The sequence below is a fragment of the Seriola aureovittata genome, chromosome 4 (assembly GCF_021018895.1).
Source record: "Seriola aureovittata isolate HTS-2021-v1 ecotype China chromosome 4, ASM2101889v1, whole genome shotgun sequence".
Classification (NCBI taxonomy): Eukaryota; Metazoa; Chordata; class Actinopteri; order Carangiformes; family Carangidae; genus Seriola; species Seriola aureovittata.
In genome coordinates this window covers 24048965-24070548 of record NC_079367.1, presented here as the reverse complement: position 1 = coordinate 24070548, position 21584 = coordinate 24048965, and the positions used below count along the sequence as shown (strand labels likewise).

General features: G+C 42.2%; 1 protein-coding gene across 1 annotated transcript in view; it reads right to left on the bottom strand.

The window, feature by feature from the left end:
* Positions 1-13654: 13654 nt before the first annotated feature.
* foxo1a (forkhead box O1 a) overlaps positions 13655-21584 on the bottom strand; it is a 28594-nt gene continuing 20664 nt past the window's right edge. The window contains exons 2-3 of the mRNA XM_056374060.1: positions 18244-18435; positions 13655-17921 (exon numbers count right to left, since the gene is read on the bottom strand). Of these exons, the coding sequence (XP_056230035.1) occupies positions 16734-17921; positions 18244-18435 (1380 nt within the window). The 3' untranslated portion in view covers positions 13655-16733. The remainder of the gene's footprint in view (positions 17922-18243; positions 18436-21584) is intronic.

The following is a 21584-nucleotide window of genomic DNA, read 5'->3' as shown; positions in this document are numbered from 1 at the left end:
AGATCAAGAAAGTCTTAAATGTGGGTTTAAAAGCAGTCAGTACTACAAGACAGCCTTCACTTTCTTTAATCACACATAATATATTCTATTTAGCTTCAAATCTCCATCAATGAAATCTCTTGGCTGACAGAATGTGAAGGAAATAAGAGCCTGCTGGAAGGCCTGTCACCTTTCTTCTTTCCTCTAGGCAGTGAAAAGCCCAGGCCACAGAGGAGCTCAGGGAGTCAAACAGCTAGGCCTTCCACCTGCTCCCCGGCGCAGGGACCCATGGGAGCAGGTCTGGATCACTTGCATGCAGCGCTTTGGCCCCAGGAGATGCCAGGCTACAGAAGGCCCTGTCCAGACTTGCCGGCTTACATTCAAAGCGACTCCCACCGTACAGGTCAGGCCTGTTTTCGTCTGTCTAGCCTGGAGCCTTGTATGGGGCAATTAGCAAACTTTCAAGGATGAATATAACATTGGATTAACTGTAACACCTGAGCCACCGCCGCACTGTACGTGCTCCCGTGTGAAATGTTGGTGTCGTGTGTTCTACTTTTTAAGGTTTCTGTTCGATTTTTGTCAAGTAGATACTGTATGTGCTCATGTGATAATCTGGCAGATGGAAAGTGGATGAGTAATAATTCAGATGATAATCACCAACAAAAAAAATTAAAGCTCAGATTGCTTCCATATGCTGTGTGAAAACCTCACAACTTTTCAAAATAAAACTTCATGTTAGGCTACACTATTCAAATATTAAGAATTTTTTAAAAGTATAATCTTAACCTTTGTTTACTGACTCAATAATATTCATAACTACAGACTTGATGACAGAATAAATGCTAATGAATTCATACTTTTTTTTAAACGATCCATCAGGTCTGTAAATGTAATAGCATGTAAGATTTACATCAGCCAAAGATATTCACCACAAGTTGTCAATTTAACCACTTTTTACGTTTCTATTAACACCAATAAATCCATTTGTTACGTAACATTATAGAGGTATTTGGAGTTGCAGGTGTCAGATAAAGGGATCACTGCGTTGAATACTATGAGGTGCTCATCGAACAACCACTTATGACCAACAAGCTATAAAACAGCCTCCACATGCCTCCCTGGATCCTGTCTGGCAGTGTGCACAGCACAAGCCTCCCACTCTGTCAAAATCCACCTGGTGTTGTATTGTAGCTCCCAGGGAGGCTCAGGCCTCTGGGGACTAATAATGTCTGTCATGCATACTGTAATAGCCCCACAAATCCAAGGGTGAGAGGCATTAGCGAACAGTCCTGACAGATCCTCGCGCAGCTCGTGCAAGAGTGTGGCTGCGTTACACCAGGCCTGTGGGCATCAGCTGGGAAAACAAGCCGAGACTGATAACAGATCAGGCCCACATTCCATCCTGGGCTGTGCTGAGGGACAAAGCAGACCACCAATTCTCACACGCAGTGATAGCAGTTAGCGTGGGAGTAAGGGTGAGGCCTAAAAAGGTGCAAGGTTGGCGGCATTTCACAGAGCTCCTCTGCTTTCATACGTATCCCATGTCACAGCCAGGTTGCGCACGGCCGTGTGAATGCTTCCGTGAGAGGGGAAAACAAAAACATAACTCTCAGTGGCTTTATTCGGTGTCAGTTTTGGGCTAGTCTGTTTTTGATAACGTGAGGAATGGCTCGGCACTGTAAGGCCCAGGTGCTGACAGACCTCCCGCCGCGCTGAGCAGGCTCTCCGGGTCCATGCTGCGCGGGCCTGGCTGGGCCCGGCTGGATGGCTGAGTGCAGGTTGCCCAGCAGGCTGTGTTGTCTCAGCCTTCAGCCAGGGATGATAGATGGAGCTGGAAATGCTCCCAGAGAGGGGGTGAGCACATGTGTGGCAAGACGTGGCAGGTGGTGAGCGCTGACTTGACAGCAATTAAATGTACAAATCTTTGATTAAGCTCATGGGAAGGCAGTCATTAGCAACACTGAATCGGCTCTCCCACAACACTTACACACACGCATGCACAGCCGCTCTTACTCTCACGAACAGACACACACACAGACACACATTTTTCATCCTGAGTAACACTAACACTGGTTTCTGATGCGCTTGTGTGCAAAGCACTCATATTGTAATATTGCCATTAAGAGATGACCCTAAATTAATAGATATTTCATTACCACTTATTACACCTATACAACTAATTAATTAGCTTGTTAACACTTTATAAATCATGTATAAGCTGTTATAACACATAAGATTAAAAAAAAGGGCAACAGTGACCTGTTGCTTGCCAAATAGTGAGCCTACATTTATCTGTACTGTTAAGCCTAATATGGCATTCGTTACTTAGCTTTCTTTGTTGTCTCCATCATCCAGCACTTGCACCTGCTGCTTCTTCACATATTTGTTAAGCTACTAGCAATTAACCACCGTCAGCATCATAATGGTCTAAAAGTTTCATTTGGCAGATCAAATTATGGCATATCAAGTTATCTTATCAAATTACCAGATTCATACTCGAAGGCCTTGGCAATATTGTTTACCATGACATTTATTAATGAGTTACTAGTATTTATAACTGGCAAAAGGGAGCCTTATTGTAAGCCATCATCATTTATTAATGAGTTACCATAAGGCTCCCTTTTACCAGTTATAAATACTAGTAACTCAAAAGTGGTGATGTGTTTTGCACTTTACAATAAGGCTCTCTATATGGTAATAAATCATTAGTAACATGAGTAGTAAGTATTAACTCGATCTTGTCAAATAGTGAGCATGCATCAGTGTATGAAAACTAGTTGTCCTTTATAAGGGTAGTCTTATGATAAAGTGGTATTAATATTTCTATAGGTTCTGGTCAGATATTAAACATTTAAACATGTGCTTTTACCTTTAACAAATATTTGAATGTTGCTGAAGATAACCAATCTTTAAAGGGCTTTTCTCTCTTCGTAATTATAGCTTCCATGTCCACTGTTGTGCCCACTTACTGCATGTTGTTACATCAATGACGGAGCCAAACATAAAAGAACTTTACAGCAGAGTTCGATAGGGCAGCAGGAGTGGTTAGACTGCCAGCTAAAAGCAATTATCTAGGCCACTTGTTTGAACTGAAACTAAAAATGAAATGTTATTTTCATCTGTTGCATTGAAAATATTATGCACACACGGGTATGATAAGTTCAGTAGCTCAGCATTTAACCATTATTTTTCTGTTTCTTTTTTTTTTTGGAACTTTGAAAGAAGTGCAAGAACTTCTCAATAAGTTGTTCTTCTGGGCTTGTTTCAAAGTTGTTTCCCATATCTCAGCAATTGACCCAGTGAATAAAATACTGTTTTAATTGATATGAATGATGATATGAATGTTGGCCAAGACTATGACCATCTGTTTTAAACAAATAAATGATAAGCTAATTCTCCTGGATAAACTTCTAATGCCTCATACAAATATCCTCATGTGACTTGGTGAACTCTAACTGTGAACTCAAACTAAAAGAAATTCAGGTCCTGTAAGATTCTCCCGTGTAACCTTATCATTAGCAGAGCTCTTTACCAGGAAAACCTACATCCATGCAGCAGTCTCTCACATGAGGAAGAGGTGTCACCTTTACGTACAGTGGATCACACACCTAACAAATCCCTGTAGAGTTGTTTTCCTGTGGGACTTATAGTGGTAATTGCCATCCTCTCCCCAGCTCACTAATGAGAGCGAGGTCCTCCCCTATGCCCAGGCTGCCTATCTCACTGTCTATATCCCGTAATCCCATTGTCTAGGAAACAGAGGAATGCTTACAGCTTTTACACCTGACAAGCCTCCGGTGAATTCGATCGCCTCTCGGTTGCAACACAGAATTACTGAGCATAAATCACAGCTCCGAGCAAAGTGAGGGCCTTTAAGCATCAAAGCTTTAACTGAGCTCATTCTTTTACAAAAACAACGTACATGTTTCTTGATTTTGGTGGAAAAAAGCTAATTAGCAACATTTTCTACAGCAGATTCATGATCTGAATGAATTTCTGATTGAAGGAGTTGGTCTTTTTTCCTGGATGTCTCATTTCAGAACAAAGCTCTTCATCTTCAGTGGCTGTTGAGTGTGCTGCTCTGCTCCTTTCATGGGAATCTGTCACCGTGGAGATGTGAAGGTGCTCCCTTACTGCCGGAGCCAGGAGACAGAAGCGAGTCCCACTGGACCAAATCCATCCTCAGAATTATACCAGTTGACTCTGGGTGATGAGATAATCAGAGACACAGAGCTTAATGTGACACTGTTACATGACAAATCATACCACACCTGCTTCTGATTTCAAATGAAATCACTAAAATACTGAATTAACATTAAAACAGACTTGTATCCATCATGTTTAGGCAGTGTCATTTTATTCTATTCTGTAATTTTATTGAAATAAACACACTCTCTGGAAAATAGTGAATAAATCAAGTCCGTAGTACCATTCTATGACGTATTTTATATGAATTTCCCATTATTTGCTCCCTGATCCTGATGAATAGTCTACCATTCAATGCTGATGACAATATTGTAAACACCTGTGAAAGGATCCTTTTGTCCCAGAACAAATGCTTTCCTGCAGGATGCAGAGTAGATTTGATGTTTCCAGAGGCAGCAACATGTGGCAGAAGAAATATTGTTGCGGTCTACACTGGGTGACTTTATTTCAACATGTTGGACCTAGGCCTTTATTACATCAGCTGCACCGGCACAAAACCCCAAAGCAGTGACAAATTGTTAACAAAGGTGTCACCAAAAAAATAAGAATTTGATTATCACTTTAAAGCAGTTATAATTAATTATTCGTAATAAGGATGTATCAAATGAGAATGTCAAAATGTAACAATGTGAAGACGAACTTAGCAACTAGCTGGAGAAAATTTATTTAGCTGCTACAGAGCCACAGATTTCCCTCAGGAGGTGGTGAAGACCAAAAACAGAGCAACAAAAGAGTGACTATTGGACTCCAAATGAACATAACATACTCTCCATTGTGCACCTATAGCCTTCATAATGCATGGTGAATGTGTTGCCTATTCAAACATCCAGCAGACACAGAGGTTATCGTTCATTTGGAGTCTTGTTTCTGGCCACCCAGCAAATATCCTTTTAGCTCTGTTTTGGTCTCAACAAATTGCTGAGGGAAAAACTGCATCCGTCCCTTTAGCTGCTAATGCTTAATTTGACATCTAGTTGCTAACTAGCTATTTGGCGTTTGGTGTAAATGTATGGTTGGTTTATCAGTAGCTGAAAACAGCTGCATGCTGCTGGAGACAGGGTTAATTAGTGCATCATTTGCAGGGTGTTCAGCCAAAACGATGTAAAAGAGGCTAAAATTGAGGGGAGCTGGCTGATATTCTCTTTGAATTTGACACAATGAGCAACCTTGTTATCATTAGACATGGCATTTTTAGATATCATAAATGTAAAATATTGATAACTGGAGCTTTAAATCAGGTGCATCTCTGATCTTAGTCTGGTGTGTTACATGATTGTGCCTTCAGTGAAACGGTCTCTAACTAACTGCCGTCTGAAGCTGATGGGGTCGGGATGCTGCTCTAAGACAACATCACATTACTATAAAACCATGTCGCAGGATTATATTAAGACCTTCTATGTCATTTCAAACAATCAATAGCATTTCCTGGGTTTTGCTTTATTTCCCCATGTTTTCCTGCTCCTCCCCTCTTCTAAGAATACGCTAGTCGGCCTAATCACAGGAACCGACCCAGGCTGGAGGTGCATGCCTTTGCACATGGCAGCACAAATTAAAATGTCTCCTGCCGCCCGCCTCTCTAATTCCCTGGCACTATGCCCTGGCCTGTCCCACGAATTACAACCAGACCTCTCCATATGGTGCAGCCAGCATGGGGCAGGCCAGCTTATTGACATGAGCTCCTCCCTGAACTCTCTAAGTCAATAAATGAGTCGCTCAGAACACACACATTTGGCCAGCCACAGAGTGCTAACCTCACAACATTATTAGGAGCAATAGTGGAGGGATTTTTTTTTTTATATCCCTCAGCTAAAGGAGACTACCCAGTCGATACCACAACACATGCGTTATATAGAGAAAGAATTAAGATTTTATCCAATCCTGGACCGTTTAATCCCCTCATGAGCTGCACAGTGTGATTCTTGGGCAAGGGTCTCTGGGTCATTCCCAGGTTTAGACTGAAAACAAGAAGAGACTGGACCATTTCCAATGTGCTCTTTGGCTTTTTAATCTCAATTTTATTGTCTTGCTCACATTTAATGATTTCAAGGAGTAGCCCCCTCTCTGGTTTTGATGTTTTATTAATCCTGTAGAACAGCAGATGGATACAACTGTTAACAAAGGTCATTACACTATTAAGAGAAGTATATTAAATTGCTATTTTAGTGACAATGTCCTAATGTGGGTAATAAGAGAACCAGAAAATAGTCAAAAAGCAAATGTCAAATCAAACAGGTCTGATAACTGTGACTCTCAACTGCATATATTTAAAGATTTTGTGGCTGTAAACATTTTAATGTAACTGAGGACATTTTATGTCTGTAATGAAACATAAACAAATTTTATAGCCTCTTTATCCATGTAAAACCTTCAAAAATAAAAGTTGAGACAATGAATTTGAGGATGAAAGAAGTGAGGGGAGGTTACAAACTCCGTGTTTAAACTTCAATAATTGATAACTTGAAATAAAAGTGTTTACCACAACAAAGAGGAGACAAAAATAACAACAAACAAAAAAATTTTTGGTTGTTTAAAAGATGAAAAAAGAATCTAAGCTATAAATTTTGAAAAAGAGGGTTTTGGTTGTGATTTCCTTTGCTTTGTTCTCTGCTGGATGTATCACTGGTTGATTTTTTTTTTTTCCACTTCTGCTTCTCAGCTGTGTGCAGATGAAGAAATCAGCCAAAAAGCAGACACTTAGAAAGCTACGAACTTCTCCGTTCACTGCTTGAAAAACAGCCATCTTGGAATATTTCTCGTGTTGATAAAACAACAAGCTAAATTTCTGATATGTAAATGCAAAAAAGAAAGACTCAAAGGGACACTGTAGAGGAAATGTAGTGAGGAACAACCAGGAGGCTGAGAAGACCCTCCCCTGCACCAAAAACCAGACAATGATGCGCTTGTTGACTCTATTATCAGAAGACAAATCTTGGACCGCAACAGCGACACGACAACTCCTGCGGTCGGATCACAGAGACGGACTGCCTCCACCTGCGACTGGGTGCCAGACTTTTCCAAACACACATGCTGCTTTTGTTAGGATCGGCGACCAGTGTTTGTCAGCCGCACTGAGTGTTGTTGATGGTGTTGTTTTCAAATGTGCTGCTGATACTTGACTCTCGCCCACACACGTGCCCTGGATGCAGATTATTAGGCCGCGGCTCAGGTAACCGATATGTTCCTGGACAAAACGTAAACAAGCGTGAAACACCTTATGACACACATGAGTGGAGGGGACACAGAATCTAATACACTGCTGAATAATTCCATCACCGGTTGAATGACCCACCTTTTTCCCCCATTCCCCCGCCATTGATGAGTAACACTTTAAACCCTCATGACTTATGGCAAGCTGGAGCCAAGCAGTAATGAATACTTATATGTGTGCCCATTTGCTGCACAGATAAAAAAATTAAAAAAAAAACTGAAGGGAACTCCTTCACTAAACAAATGGGACATTTTGATAACAACAAACTCAAAAAAGAAAACCATCTAATTCCCAGGAGCTAAATTGGCCATTCAGCATTTTAAGATGAACAGCTCTCTCAATGGAAAACCAGAAAACCACAACCCCATAGTTGTCAGTCATAAAAAACATCCCAGGGCAGCTCCATCCACAAGAGAGCGCAGACAATCTTTGTGGCCTTGTGGGTATTAAGTTGGGACTTAAACCTGCAAATGATCGCCATTGTTCCAAAACCAGAAAATGTACTGTACCACAACCCAGCAAAGTTACAGTTACACCATCCTGTTGATCTGTGGAAGTGTACAGCTGCAGTCTGTGTAGAGAGATTATGAATTCACTGCTGGGTTGATGTGTATAAGATGTTTTTCTCTTGTAAGACAGACCGCACGCTGTAGTTGTTGAGGAAAAGAAAGAGCGGATTTAAACGGTCAAAGTCGAAGAATCAGGGTTCTTTCCACTGAGATGGCTGCCCGAGTGAATCACTGGAATAATGCACAATTATTAAAAGCTATTGCCTCTGTGTCTGAACGGTGTTGGACAAATAAACCTGCCTCACCTCATTCTTTCTTTCTTCTTTCTGTTGCTGTTTCACTTTGTCCACATTTTTTTCCCTCTCTTCTCTCCCTTTCTCTCCCTCTTTCTCTCTTTGTCCTCCTCAGTGTTTACATCCTGTGTGCCTTTCAAGAAGACCTTGTTTATGCCTGAGAGTGCCGGTGTGTGACTCTCTTACTATCATTCTGGAGGAAATACCATGAGTCGCGTGCCAGTCACAGCTAACCACAAACCCAAGCTGGGTGGAGAGGGGCATTTTTCATATAAATCATGGAATATGGCTGTGGGCGAGCCATTGCCAGGCTGAGTGAAAGGCCATAAATAGACTCGCACTGCATGTAGTAACAGCTTTGAGCAACACAAAGGCAGACTGTAGTAACCATTGCCTGTGGTATAGCGGGGGGGAAAAGGGCTCTTATTGTTTCTGGACGTTGCAGAGTTGGTCATAAGATATTATCAGGCTGTCAAGTTCATCGCATGAAGCATCAGAAGTAAACCTGTGAGTCTATTTCGAATGCTTGAAATTCCCTGAATTTTCACTTTAGTCGTCTCCTCCCAGCACCAGAGGGTTTGACAGTATGACAGAAAACTCTCTTAATGAACCCCACTTGAGATGTCAGGGACCTGCAGCTCTGACACGCTTTGGTCTCCAACAAAACTCTTACTCACAGACTCTGTTCTGTCTAGCTCCGTTTCCCAAGACTGCTTACATCACATGACATAAATGGAGCTTTGGGTAATATATATCTAGCGCTGCAATGATGGATACTTAAATAATGTCAGAGGTGGTTAGCGAGCGCTCCTGGAGCCAGAAAATGTGACAGCACAAAGGCTGCAAGGAGCAAAGACTGATGTGGAATGTAACTAACCTAAGCTTAAGTCATATGGGGCTAATCGGTTCCAGCGCTGCATAAATTACAAAGCGAGGAGCAGCGATGGTCAGCAGCACGGCCAGAAACAGTAAAGATAAAACAGAGAGGGGAAGAGAGAGAATCACATCAGTATGTGTGTGTTTCATGCCTGTTGGATGTCTTATCAGTGCTGCTGGAGAGGTCAAGTCAGGACACAAATCACACACACACACACACACCCCCAGGCTGGGCTGTCTCCTCTCAACTTACACAACAGTTGAGCTACATCTGTTTCTCTTTTACTCTCTCTGTGTCTTTTTCTCTCTTTGTCCCCCCCCACACCCTTTCCCCACCCCCCCTTACTGAAGTGTGGCATTTCAGAATGATGTTTGTTGAACCCAAAGTTGAGTTGCTTAGGTACAGTGTGATGTGATGCAATTCAATGGATCACAACTGATCATCTGATCAGTAGCATCCACAGGTTTTCTCTGGGTCAGGGAGGAAAAACATGGCTCCATGGTGAAGGGGCAGGCTTATGTTTAGTTTTATGGTTTATATAGCCTGAAGGTCACATTAGATTGGCACTTGAGTCAACCACAGAAGCACTTGGGATCACCAGAAAGGTACTCATGCCAACCAGAGGGGTCATTGAAGCAACCAAAAGGGCACTTGTCCCAGAAGGGCTCTTGTGCCAACCAGAGGCGGACTAAGGCCAACTAGCAGAGGATTCAGGCCATCCAGAGGGGCACATAAGCCAATGACAGGGGTACTTAGGCCAGCTAGAGAGGCATGTGGGCAAACTGTGGGCACTTTGGACAACTACAAGGACAACCACCTTGGCCAGCCAATCAGAGGGACACTTGCCAACTAGAAGGGCCAACCAGAGGGTCTCTGGAGCAGCACTTGGGCTTATCAAAGGAGCAGCTGGAGCAACCACAGGACACGCTGGGAATGCACTTATGTCAACCAGGACAACACATGGGTCTGCCAGAGGGGCACTTAGGCCAACCAGAGGGGCATTTACACTGAGGTCACTTGGGTTGCCCCTTGTCCCTTGTGTTGGGAGGGGGGGTCATTTTGGGCATGGGACTATTCAGTTTGGGCACAAGTGTTATATGATATTTGTCTCATTCTGTCTCATAGATCCAACACCAAAATGTGATGTCTGAGCTCTCCAAACTGATTTTTCTTAGATGATTGGTAATGCTATCCAACAAGATAAAGAATATGGGTAACACAGATTAAAAAGCATAACAGATGAACTGACAAACAAACAAAAATATGTCAAATTCTGCAGGGTGTGCACCAGGCAGGCTCAGCTGAGAATGGTGACCACCCATGGGTTCTGTCATCCACGTTGGCACTTCACTAGTTACAGGCCCCACTGCTCTCTCTGAGACTTATTTGTGTCACCTACAGAGCCCTGGAGACACACCTTCAACACACACACAATCATGCGTGTTCAGGCTTGCATGATAGCTGGAAAAGGTAAGTGTGATAAAGAACAGTAGATAAGCAGATAAGTCTTAAAATGTGAGTTTGGTTCTCCTGTTCATGTTTGAAACTGGTTCACAGTTGAATTCTTTTGAAATATGTTTAGTTATGTTATCAAATCTTTGAGAATGGTTCTTTTAGTTACAGAGTCCAACAGTCTATTTTATTATTTATATTAGTCTATTTTGTAGAGTAAAGCTGTGTAGGTCAAACATCTAAATCACAGACCCTGACAGTGTTTGTGAACTAGGACATCATTGGATTTGGTTCAGAATGTGACCGATTCAGTTTGGATGAGCTTTTTGATCCAGTATAAATATTTCTTCTTTTTTTTTTTTTTTACAGCCCAGGAGTGTACTGACCCACTGTACACTATTTAGCACATAACACTTTATGTAAACAAAGATTTGTATTACTACAACAGATCTGTCCATTCAAAGATATCTCTTGTTGTTTTGAGACTTGATGTTAAGCTGATATTCCACTGGAATAGATATGTGTTTTCCTACAGCTTTTTTTTTTTCAGTGATAAAACACATATCTTTTTTATTTAATTGTAACAATTATTTCCCCTTAAAATACTTATGCTTTAGTTGTTTATAAGTGACTTAAAATCATTAACAGGCTAAATGTTTCTTCCTGTATTCAGGAAAACTGCACATTTTAATGGACAAGTACCAGGAATTGTCTTTGATAACAGATTCGACTATTGGCCACAGTATTCTCGTACTGAGAGTCTTGTGTTTGCAAATATTGACTCAACTGTCCCACTTGGGGAATGACAAGAATTTAGAATTAAGGAGTTCTTTTTTTTTCTTTTCTTTTTTTTTAATGAAATGCCCTTTGTATTTTTTTTTTAACTCCTTGTTTTCAATTCAAATGAGCTCAAGAAAACACTAGTTGGACACAAAAAAAAAGTAAAAACACAAATGTAGCAAAGAGTGAACTCCATGGCCTTTTCCTATGTCTTCACACTCCATCTGTGTCCTGACATGGACCCAGCCGTCTAACCGCATTTTGCCTTCTTGCACCCAGGGGAACATAAGGATCGCATATGCCTTTGGCAGGAGTCCACGCCCACATTCCTCAGCTATGTGCTCACAAGTGCTCCTCTCTGCCCCCCCTCCCTCTTCACTCTGACACCAAAACCTTGGCCCACATTGCTGTGCACTGTAAAGAAATACAAACATTCTGATTTTTCCCTGGACACAGGGGCAGCTGAAACATAAATTGTGCCATTAAGTTGTGTCTTCCAAGCTCTCCTCAACATGCCGCTGGCTAAACTGACTGTTCTAGTGTGCATGTAGATAACGTAGGTTTGTCAAGTCCCTGGGATGGGATTCATTTTAGCTGCAGTAACTAGATGCTGAAACTCATTTCACAGAAATTTTCTCCAATGTGAAATGCAGCCCTGTAGGAAAGAGCAGGAGGAGAAAAGAAGGTGAAAGAAAGAGCTGATCACTGGAACGAATCTTGACTTCAACTTCCTAAGAATCCTTCTTAGCCAGAACCTTTTATGAGACCATTCCCCAGTGGCCTTTCTAGTTAAAGGTTATCTTTTACTTACAAGTCAAAGTCAAAGACAGTGGGGTCGGGAGAGGCGGTGCAGTTTGCTGTCTGGGGTGACTGGGTTCAGTGGTAGGGGGTGCATGGTGCGGAATGTGGCTGTAAGGAAAAGCCAGGAGGAATCATTATAGGGAAGAAATGAGACGCCAGGACTGGGAGTACAGCACATGAGTAGAGAATTTTCAGTCTTTTATAAAACAAGCCTCTGCACATGGCTTAAATCTCCTGATCTGGGATCCTTTATCCTCCTGTGACAATGTGTACTTTCCAGTTTTTAAGTGTGGAGACTGAATGGAAGACAAAGGCGGAGAATATGCTTATTTTACTCTGCATATACTTTAATTCTCAGATTATGGGATTATGGGTTATAATGGCTTTTGCCAACTAGCTCCTGATTTAGCCAGTGCTACATTATTTCAGATCTTACTACACTTAGTAGCAGATCTGTCAAGTACTGTAGGTTTTATAAGGCAGCATGTGTCACTTTGACCTAGAAATGTCAGTTATCTAATTACTTGGTACAAACATGTGACCAGACAACCCACTAATCATGACCTGCCAAGACAGAGACAGGTTTTAGGGTACAATGCTCAGTGCTAGAGAAGTAATATGTAATATATGTAACTATAAATCAGCAGCAGACTGCTCTGGAGGCAGGAATCATTGGTTAATCAGTAGCTGATATTATGAAGCCCATAATTCTTGCTAGAAGCCATAGATGAAAATAAAAGTGTTAGCCAACATGTTATCTTAGTTTAAGATGGCCAAATTAGCCATTTGTCCTCTGCTTCCTTTATTATTATGTTTATATATAAATGTATTGCAGGTCATCATTACTTTTACATATTTATATTTTGATCATGTTGACCATCTAGCTTACTGCAATGCAGATAAGGGGGACTGGAGTCACGTGACCTGACTCAAGTCAGACTAGAGTCACAGATTTGAGGACTTGAGACTTGCTTGACCAACAGTTATTCAAGACTGGACTTGACTCTGACTTGGTATTCAAGACTTGAGACTTGACTTAGACTTGAGACAAATGACTCACCCGCTTTAACCGGATCTGCACCGAAATGTAATGGTTTCTTCCCTGGCCCATGCCCCGTCCCTCCCCCTCCTCAGTGGAGGTAATAATGATGATCTGACTAATAATAATGATTGTAGCAGTGGGTGGCTGCAGTCACAGATCCAGACTCTAGATTGCTACAAAATGTCAAATAGCGGTAAGATTTCTAAGGTGTGAGCAGCTGCAACAGTTTCGTTACTGTTGAAAGTAAAATTAAACTTTTCATGACCACTAACCTTTAACTGATTTAAACGTGAAAAACAGTGGTTACTCGTCCCCACTTTCTAATGTTTTAAACAACCAACTAGATTATTTATATGTAACAAAATAATGTAGACTGAAAAAAACACTTATGAGCTGTCAATTTCATTTCATGGTCACTGAATGGTCACGGATCATGTGTCTACCTGCAGAGCAGCTCCGCCTCTAAAACACATTCTCATTGTTGAATGACAGATCGGACACATCTTTAACACAGAAGTACATTTATTCAGGTCTTAATACATTAATATTGAACAAGTTACATATTCTTATTGATTGCAAATCACACGTCACAATTCCAATTTATTCCTGTATACCTGTATAAGTTAAATGTAACAGATTTTCATTTTAAAATATGTATTGGGTACTCTTCCTCGTGTTACGAGGAGCACTTTGTTATAAAATGTAAGTAAAAGTGCAATATCTTTCTATTCATAAAATTACAAAAATTGGTCCAGAATCTGCATTCTGAGCAGGACTTCTCTGACAGACTAAATATTGTGTTTTTCATTTTAAAAATGCAATATATCTTAACATTTTTTTTTCAGTAATTTGTTTTTTTGATGCTATTTTCTAAAAACGGTGGCTAAATACAAGAAATACAACATTGTCAGTTTACAAAAGCTTAGCATATCAATCACTGCATCATCTATTTTCTAAATAAACTTCATTTTTTTCCCATATAACTATCTGGAACATAGAGTTTTGACAACAACGACACCATAATATCTCACAGCGCTATGTTACAATAAAATATCTCTGTCATAAGTTCAAAAAGAAAAAAAGAAAATATAACAATAGCAACATAAAATTAAGGAATACAATGCATAGATTCAATCATTTAAAAATGTAGAGATATAATTTACTTAGTACAGCTCTTTTACTTTTAGAGTGAACCCTGTGACACTGACTACATGGATTCATTACAGTTTATCCTGACTTGAGTGACCGGCACAAATATATATAATTCTGAACATATCACATGATAAAAATGCTAAATATATCACTTTAACTTCAAAGGCAAATTTGGCTATAGTACATTATGGCATGTTTGGGTAAGAAAAGGCAACACCTGGCACCAAAGCCAAACAGCAGCTTCTTTCACGGCTTCTCTGCAGAGCCTTTTGAAATGTTAAGAATTTCATTTTACTCTTCTTAAACCTGCCCGCTCCATGGCTTTCTTAAAAATCTCAGCCAGCCGTGTCAGATCTTGTGCCATTACTGGTTTGTGGAGTGTGCAAGTTTTCATTTCAGCCAAACACCAAAACTAATTTAAAGAGCTTTCCTCCTGCGGTTGGAGGTGAACTCATTAGTAAAAAAAAAAAAAAAAAAAAAAAAAAAAACCTGCATACTCCCAGTCCTTGCCAACACATGATCAGACACACACTGATATATGTGGTTTCTGTATAAATCAATCAATAAACATTAATGTCGAATAGGCAGTTTTCAGTTTTAGTTATCTCTAAGCCACTTGGTCTTTTAGCCACCGAACCAGACGACTTCATGAGAAGCAGCCATGTTTACACACACCATCTTCACAAAGGTCGCCACAATCTTGCACACTACATGTGACTCTGCGTAACAGGTCATCGACAGGCTGACAAGCTCATTGTTAGTACAGCAATAAGTGGGAGAAGTGGGAAAATGCAAATATACAAGCTAGATAAGATACTTAACACTTAGTAGCACTTTTCAGGGGAAACTTTCAAAAATAAACGTGTTATTAAAAAGAAAAAAAAAGAAAAAAAATGACTGGAGCTATCAAGCTATCACGTGTTACCGTTATATCAAATGTTTAAAAAGACACAGAGACAGGTAGAGGTAGGAGGGGCAGACTGAAAGTGGAGTCTCATTAAAAAGCAGTAAAGCTGATCCTATAGATGGCATCAGAGGAATCATACTGTACTGTTTTACATCAGTCAGGCTAACCTTTTGAGACAAAGAAGAAAACGTTCTGAAACTGAACAGGGGGACCGGCTGGTAACTCACAGTGACTTCAATGACAATCTCTAGCAGGTCTTGGACTCAGCCTTGTGTGTGTGTGTGAGAATATCTTTTCTCCAACCTGCCTCGACCTCCTAAGCGCTCAGGAAACACCTGCAGCCTGCTCGCTTCTTCTTATGAAAGCAGGGAGCTGAAAATAAAGAATTCACTGTACTTCTCTTCAAGGCTGCTGGATTTGAGTATCTTCTGGACCGTAGACATTTACAATATAAAACCCTTCAAGCCTGCAGTCTACTCTGTTAGGCACAATAAATAGGCCCCTGTGGTATTAAGGTTCAGAGTGACGAACGACTCAGGACAATTCTGACATCCGAGCGCAGGTTATGCACCAGCATAAATCTATATTAAACCACAAATAATTTAGGTTTCAAATATATACTAAATCTAGTAAACACCTACTACATCATTTTAATATACATTCGTAATGTATGTACAACAAATCAGAGAGTGTATTACCATTTTACAGCCTGATTGAGAAGGATTCTCAAAGCACAGATCCGTCCACTCCACGTGCTTTTGAAAGAATCTGATCCAGTTTTCTTTGTGAGCTCATTTCTGCTGCCTTAATTTTTGCTTCCATTCTGTAAACACTATTTACAGTCTTATAAAATACACTACAAGACCTGATTTTACAAACGGTATGATGACATTATGTACATTCAGGCGATAACAAAGTGAGTTATTATGTAACATCATCCGAGGATCCCTTGAGAAGTCTCTCACTTTACATCATGTCAGTCCACGAACCCATGAGCCAGATTACCTTCATAATTTGTCCGTAGTGGTAATCAATTATCCCTACACTGTACATACAAAAAGTTTGATTGTGGAGACAAAGTAAACAGATTGTGCTGCTGATGATGAGATGGAGTTGGCAGTGTCACTCGCAGACAAAACCACTGTATAGTATTTCTAACCTTGGTGAGGAAACCAGAGGAGGTGTGTTTCAGTTTGGCTCTTACGTTAAGGCAAAAATGTTTGGCACTTAAGTTTGTACAGAATATGTGAGATTTCAAAAATAATTCTGATTTCATCTTCTTCAGTTCGGGGGCTCTAATGGTGTTGCATCCTCAGCAGATCGTGACCAGTCTCAGTCTGCTGGAGTATTTGTGAAACAGAAATGTTGATGGTACAGAAACCGCAGATGATGTTGGGATGAGGATTTAACATCCTACGATATTTTTATTTTTTTTGTTGTCTCAGATGAGTTCTGATTCTGTCTTTTGCCAAACAGCAACAACAACAGTCCGGACGAACAGAACTTTTTTCGTACTACAGTTTTTTACCCTGACACCCAGCTGTGTGTGGTGGTCTTCACCCCGTGGGGGAAACCCTGTTGGGTCACCATTGGCTCAAAGTTGAAGTCCAGTGAGTCCCCGTCCATCAGAGTGTCATGGAGGACCGTCTCCATGTCAAACTCAAACTTTTCGATGGACATGTCGTCCAAGTCGCTGGGCAGCTTCTCTGGGTGTGATGGTGGTGCCAGGCCGGGTCGACCGTATCCGTTGGTGTTGAGAGGGCAGAAGCCACCGGGCATGCCTCCCCCACCGAGGTGGCTGGAGAGGCCATAAGGCATCTGCATGGGGCTTTTGGCTGTAGGCAAACGCGTGGTGCCCCCGCTGTGGCTCAGGGACATGAGCAAGCGGCCGTTCATAGCCGGTGACGTGGCGGGGGCTTGGCTGTGCACATTGTGGGGGTGAGTGTGAGAGAGACTGTGCAGGTGACCGTTTCCTCCTCCCATGAGTTTGGCTGCGTGCTGACTGCTGCTGTATGGCGGCAGCATGCAGCCTCCGCTGGACTGAGACACCACGGTGTCCACTGACGGCATGAGCTCTCCGTGCTGGTCTGTATCTGACGTCAGCAGCTCCTTCAGGAGCCCTGCAGGGCAGCTGTACTGGCCCAAACCCGGCCCGAAGCCGGGCTTACTCTCTGGCAGTGTCTGCAGCGGCATGGGTGACAGGGTGTTAATTCCCGCTTGACCATACACACACTTGCGATACTCCTGCTGAGGCTGCGTCACCATACTGGGGGAGCTGTATGTGGGGTACCCAGGGCTCGGCTGCATCATAGGAGACGGGGAGGACTGGGAGGAGCCGGGGGTCGTCGCTCCTCCTCCAACTTGAGAATTGTTGGGCGAGAGCAAGTTTAGGTTGTCCAGGAGGTTTTCCATAACATTCTCAGAACTGTGTCCCAGAGAGCCAGTCATCTCCGTGAGGCTGGGCAGCGTGGCTGTCATTTTGGCCCCCGGGGGTCCCGGGTAGCCCATATGCACATCTGCCTCTCCGAGATCATCCTCAGGCATGAAGGGTGAGAGGCGGCCGCTCAGAGTGCTCGCGTTGGAGCTGGTCCGAGGCCTGAAGCTGCTCCATGCATCAAAGTCATCGTTGCTGTGGGAGTTGGGGCTGCCAGGCCACTTAGAGTAGGAGCCGGGGCTGTCTGCGCCTCCGTCAGGGCCGCCCTGCAGGGACAGCTGTGGAGAGACAGTGCAACATATGAGACCACTGGAAATAAAACACAGGGCTGGCTAGTATTAAGAAAAATCAAATCCCTAATAGTCATGTCAAATACCATAATGTGATCTCGGGAATAATAAAGTCTAATAAAACTGCATTTGTTTATTGTAATGTAGAGGAAATGATAATTAATGAAAATATTTATCAAAACACCCATTCATCTGTTGGTGAATTCTTATTTGAGAGATAAGTGGAGAGACAGTGGAAGAAAATTTAGAAATCAAATATATCTGCAACCTCTTAGCTCAAAAGCACTAGATGGATCCTTTATTTGTTTACCTTTTTCTTGGCTGCTCTTCCTCTGCTCTTGGTGAACTTGCTGTTGTTGTCCATGGAGGCTGCTCTACGTCGCGGGGACTTGCCGCTCTTCCCGCCCTCTGGGTTTAACATCCACCACGAGCTCTTGCCCGTCCCCTCATTCTGGACGCGGACAAAGCGGCTGTGCAGCGACAGGTTGTGTCTGATGGAGTTCTGGAAGACGAGGGAGAACGAGAAAAAAGAGGAGAGCTGGGTGAGTGGCCGACAAAATGGCAGAGATTTGTGTTTGCCCTTTTCCCAGAACACCTCAGAACTGCTTTAGCATTCAAGTGCAAATCCCCCTGTACAGGTGGCTCTCTTTTAGAAAACACACGCTGGGCTTTAAAGCTGACTTACAGAGGAGAAAGGGGAGATTTTAAGTTCACTCAACAATCTAATGCCATTTGCTATTCAAAGAAACACATGTGCACAAACACACACCCACACACACACACACACACACACACACACACACACACACACACACACAGACACACACAATAGGTGTCAATAAGTTTACTCCATGAGCAATACATCCTGAACAGAGCAAGGATTAAACTGCAGACACTCTTATCTCCAAACATACTGTACAAGTGGGCCTTTATTTCCTTTACAAAAACAGAGGGGCCCATTGTAAAACACCATTGTACCAACGCTCACATTCCACCTGACTACGTGTCTTGTCTAAACGAGCACAGAATCAAAGGGAGGAAACAGACTAATCTTTTCTCCTTACAGACACATTAATTCTGCACTCTAACGTTGCTTAGTGACACCCCCGGTGGAAAAACTCATTTTTGTCAGGAAGCTAGTGAAGCATTATTAAAACACGGCAAACAAAACAGCGAGAATATTGGGCAAACGTCAGCTGAGCAAACCACAGAGAGTGAGAGGCCGTTTCTGTCCTGCTTTACTGGAACTGCTACTGTACTGGGACTGAGCATTTCAGAGCTCATTTTTCCTTCAGCCTGTTTTAACTTCTAAAAACCCTAACTCAGGCCGAACTGTTGTTTAAGTGACCATCTACCCTCAGAGAGTAATTTACACTCTGGCTCTGTGATGGCCAGGCTTGTTTTGTGTCCGGGCCATAACATGAAGTAATGAGCCTTGGCCAGACATTACTGTGCATGCGTAAAGCTTGTTGTTTTGGAAGAAAGGCTGGAACTCCCGGCACGCGCGCACACACACACACACACACACACACACACACACACACACACACACACACAGAGCTTAGCGTGCATAGTGGCTAACGTCATCAAGCTCGTTCCCGTTGTGAGTCACTGCTTCACATCTGGTTCACAGTCTGCCCTCTGCTCTGCCTTCACCTCTGCTTCTCTGCCATCTCCTCTCAATCTTGACTGTGAAATCTCATCCCACTCAAACCCACAATACAATTATTTTCATTGTTGATTAATTTCACAACTAAGTACTTCAATGGGTTGTTTAGTCTATGAGATTTTTCCATTGCTCATGGTGATGTCTTCAAATTGCTTGTTTTGTCCAACAATCCAAAACTGAAAGATATTAAATTTACAAAGATATAAAACAGAGAAAATGAGCTAATTCTTGCATTTGAAATAAAGTAGTTTGGCATTTTTGCTTAATAAATGACTCCAGATTAAAGACTCCAACCATTTAGTGCTGCATTTCCATAAAATTGGGTCAAAATCAAAGCATAAGTAGCCGAGATATCCCGACTTTAAGCCCCTCATATGGATTCAAGCTCTTAAAACACTGGATACATTTCCCATAATGCAACTTGATATCATCTTTCATTAGAACCTCCCTAATTGTTAAATCAAACATCTTTCAAAATCCCAAGCTGAATTAACCCTGATCACATCACTTTGACATCATCAGAGCAATTTTTGAGGCTCCCTCCAGAGCTGATGTCATACAGATGTTTTCGCAGGCTTCTGACTTCAGTTTGCAAAATTGGTGGAGCGCCCCTTTAATTAATTAATTAACAACATTGTCAATTTCAGGCAGTAATCTGATCAATCACTTAACTAATCTGCTCTATCAAATACTATTACATTCCACTTCAGCCACAAAAGCCTCTTTCGTTTTCCTGTCGGTTTTCCTTTTTTTTTTAACGTGTCTTCATCTACTTTCTGTATCCACTTTTCCTTCCCTCTCCTCACTCGAGGACCTCAGGCTGCAGGGCACATGAGGGCCCTCCTGAACACTGGGCCCTTAACAAATGAATGAAATTACCTCTGAATCAAGTGACCCGACTCTCCCGGCCAATAACGTCCGTCTAGTTTACATGATCTGAGGGACGTGACAATCCTTCCCTGATTAGCCTAGCAAATGCTTTTCTCCCCACCCCCCCACAACCCGACCCCCCACCCCCACCCCTCCTACTGCACGTCAGTAGCTATGACAAAAGGCGAGGAGTAAAGTCTGGTCATGAGCCTCTCTTTCCCATGACCACTAAGAGTGCTGGTAATTTCAGCTGTGCTGCAACAAGGAATGACTGCAATGTGAGCGCAGACGCCGGGATGTCCTGTTGCAGCCCTATATCATCCTGATGACAGAAAGGACTGAGACAAACCCCACTTCAGACGCTCTGGTTTCTATTTTGGCTTACGTAACAGTCAGTACGCCGGGTTGTGTGAGCATCGAAAACATTTTAAAACCAAGTTTAAAAAGTCTTGATGCAGGAGAGGGAGTACGAGTGAAGGGTCATTAAAAAACTGTTCTGATGGGAAATACCAGAACTCGATGTGCTATGTGGGGAGTGTGGCTGAGGGTGACTGGTGGGGCCAATGGAAAAGCCTCTGTGTGTGTGTTTGTGTGTGAGTGTGAGTGTGTGTGTGTGTGTTTGTGTGTGTTTGTGTGTGAGTGCCAGCTTATGTTTTTAAAAGAATGGCAGTAGCGCAGTATGGTGCTGATTTTGTTGCTCACTCCACTGCAGCCTGCGATATTGTGGTTTGAAAATTGATTGGCGGATGAACACACACACACACACACACACACACACACACATGCATACAGAATAGCCTTCAACATTTTGTTTTTTTTTATATATTTATTTATTTTGATTCAAATTAAGAGTCTGTTCCTTTTTAATCCTGCCACTGTATGAGACAATGATTTATCTCTGGCTGCAGTACACAGGAATCTCAACATTCCAACTAATCACCGTGTGCAAAGTTCAATTGTAATCACAGCCAACTTGTTAGTATCTCTTAGGAAACAGTAAAGGCAGGATTCCCAGCCAGGCAGTCATCACAATCAACATTCCTCAACAAGGTTACAAAACCTACGATTTCACAGAGCTGAACTCTGCTGATTACTGCTGCTGGAGGACGCTC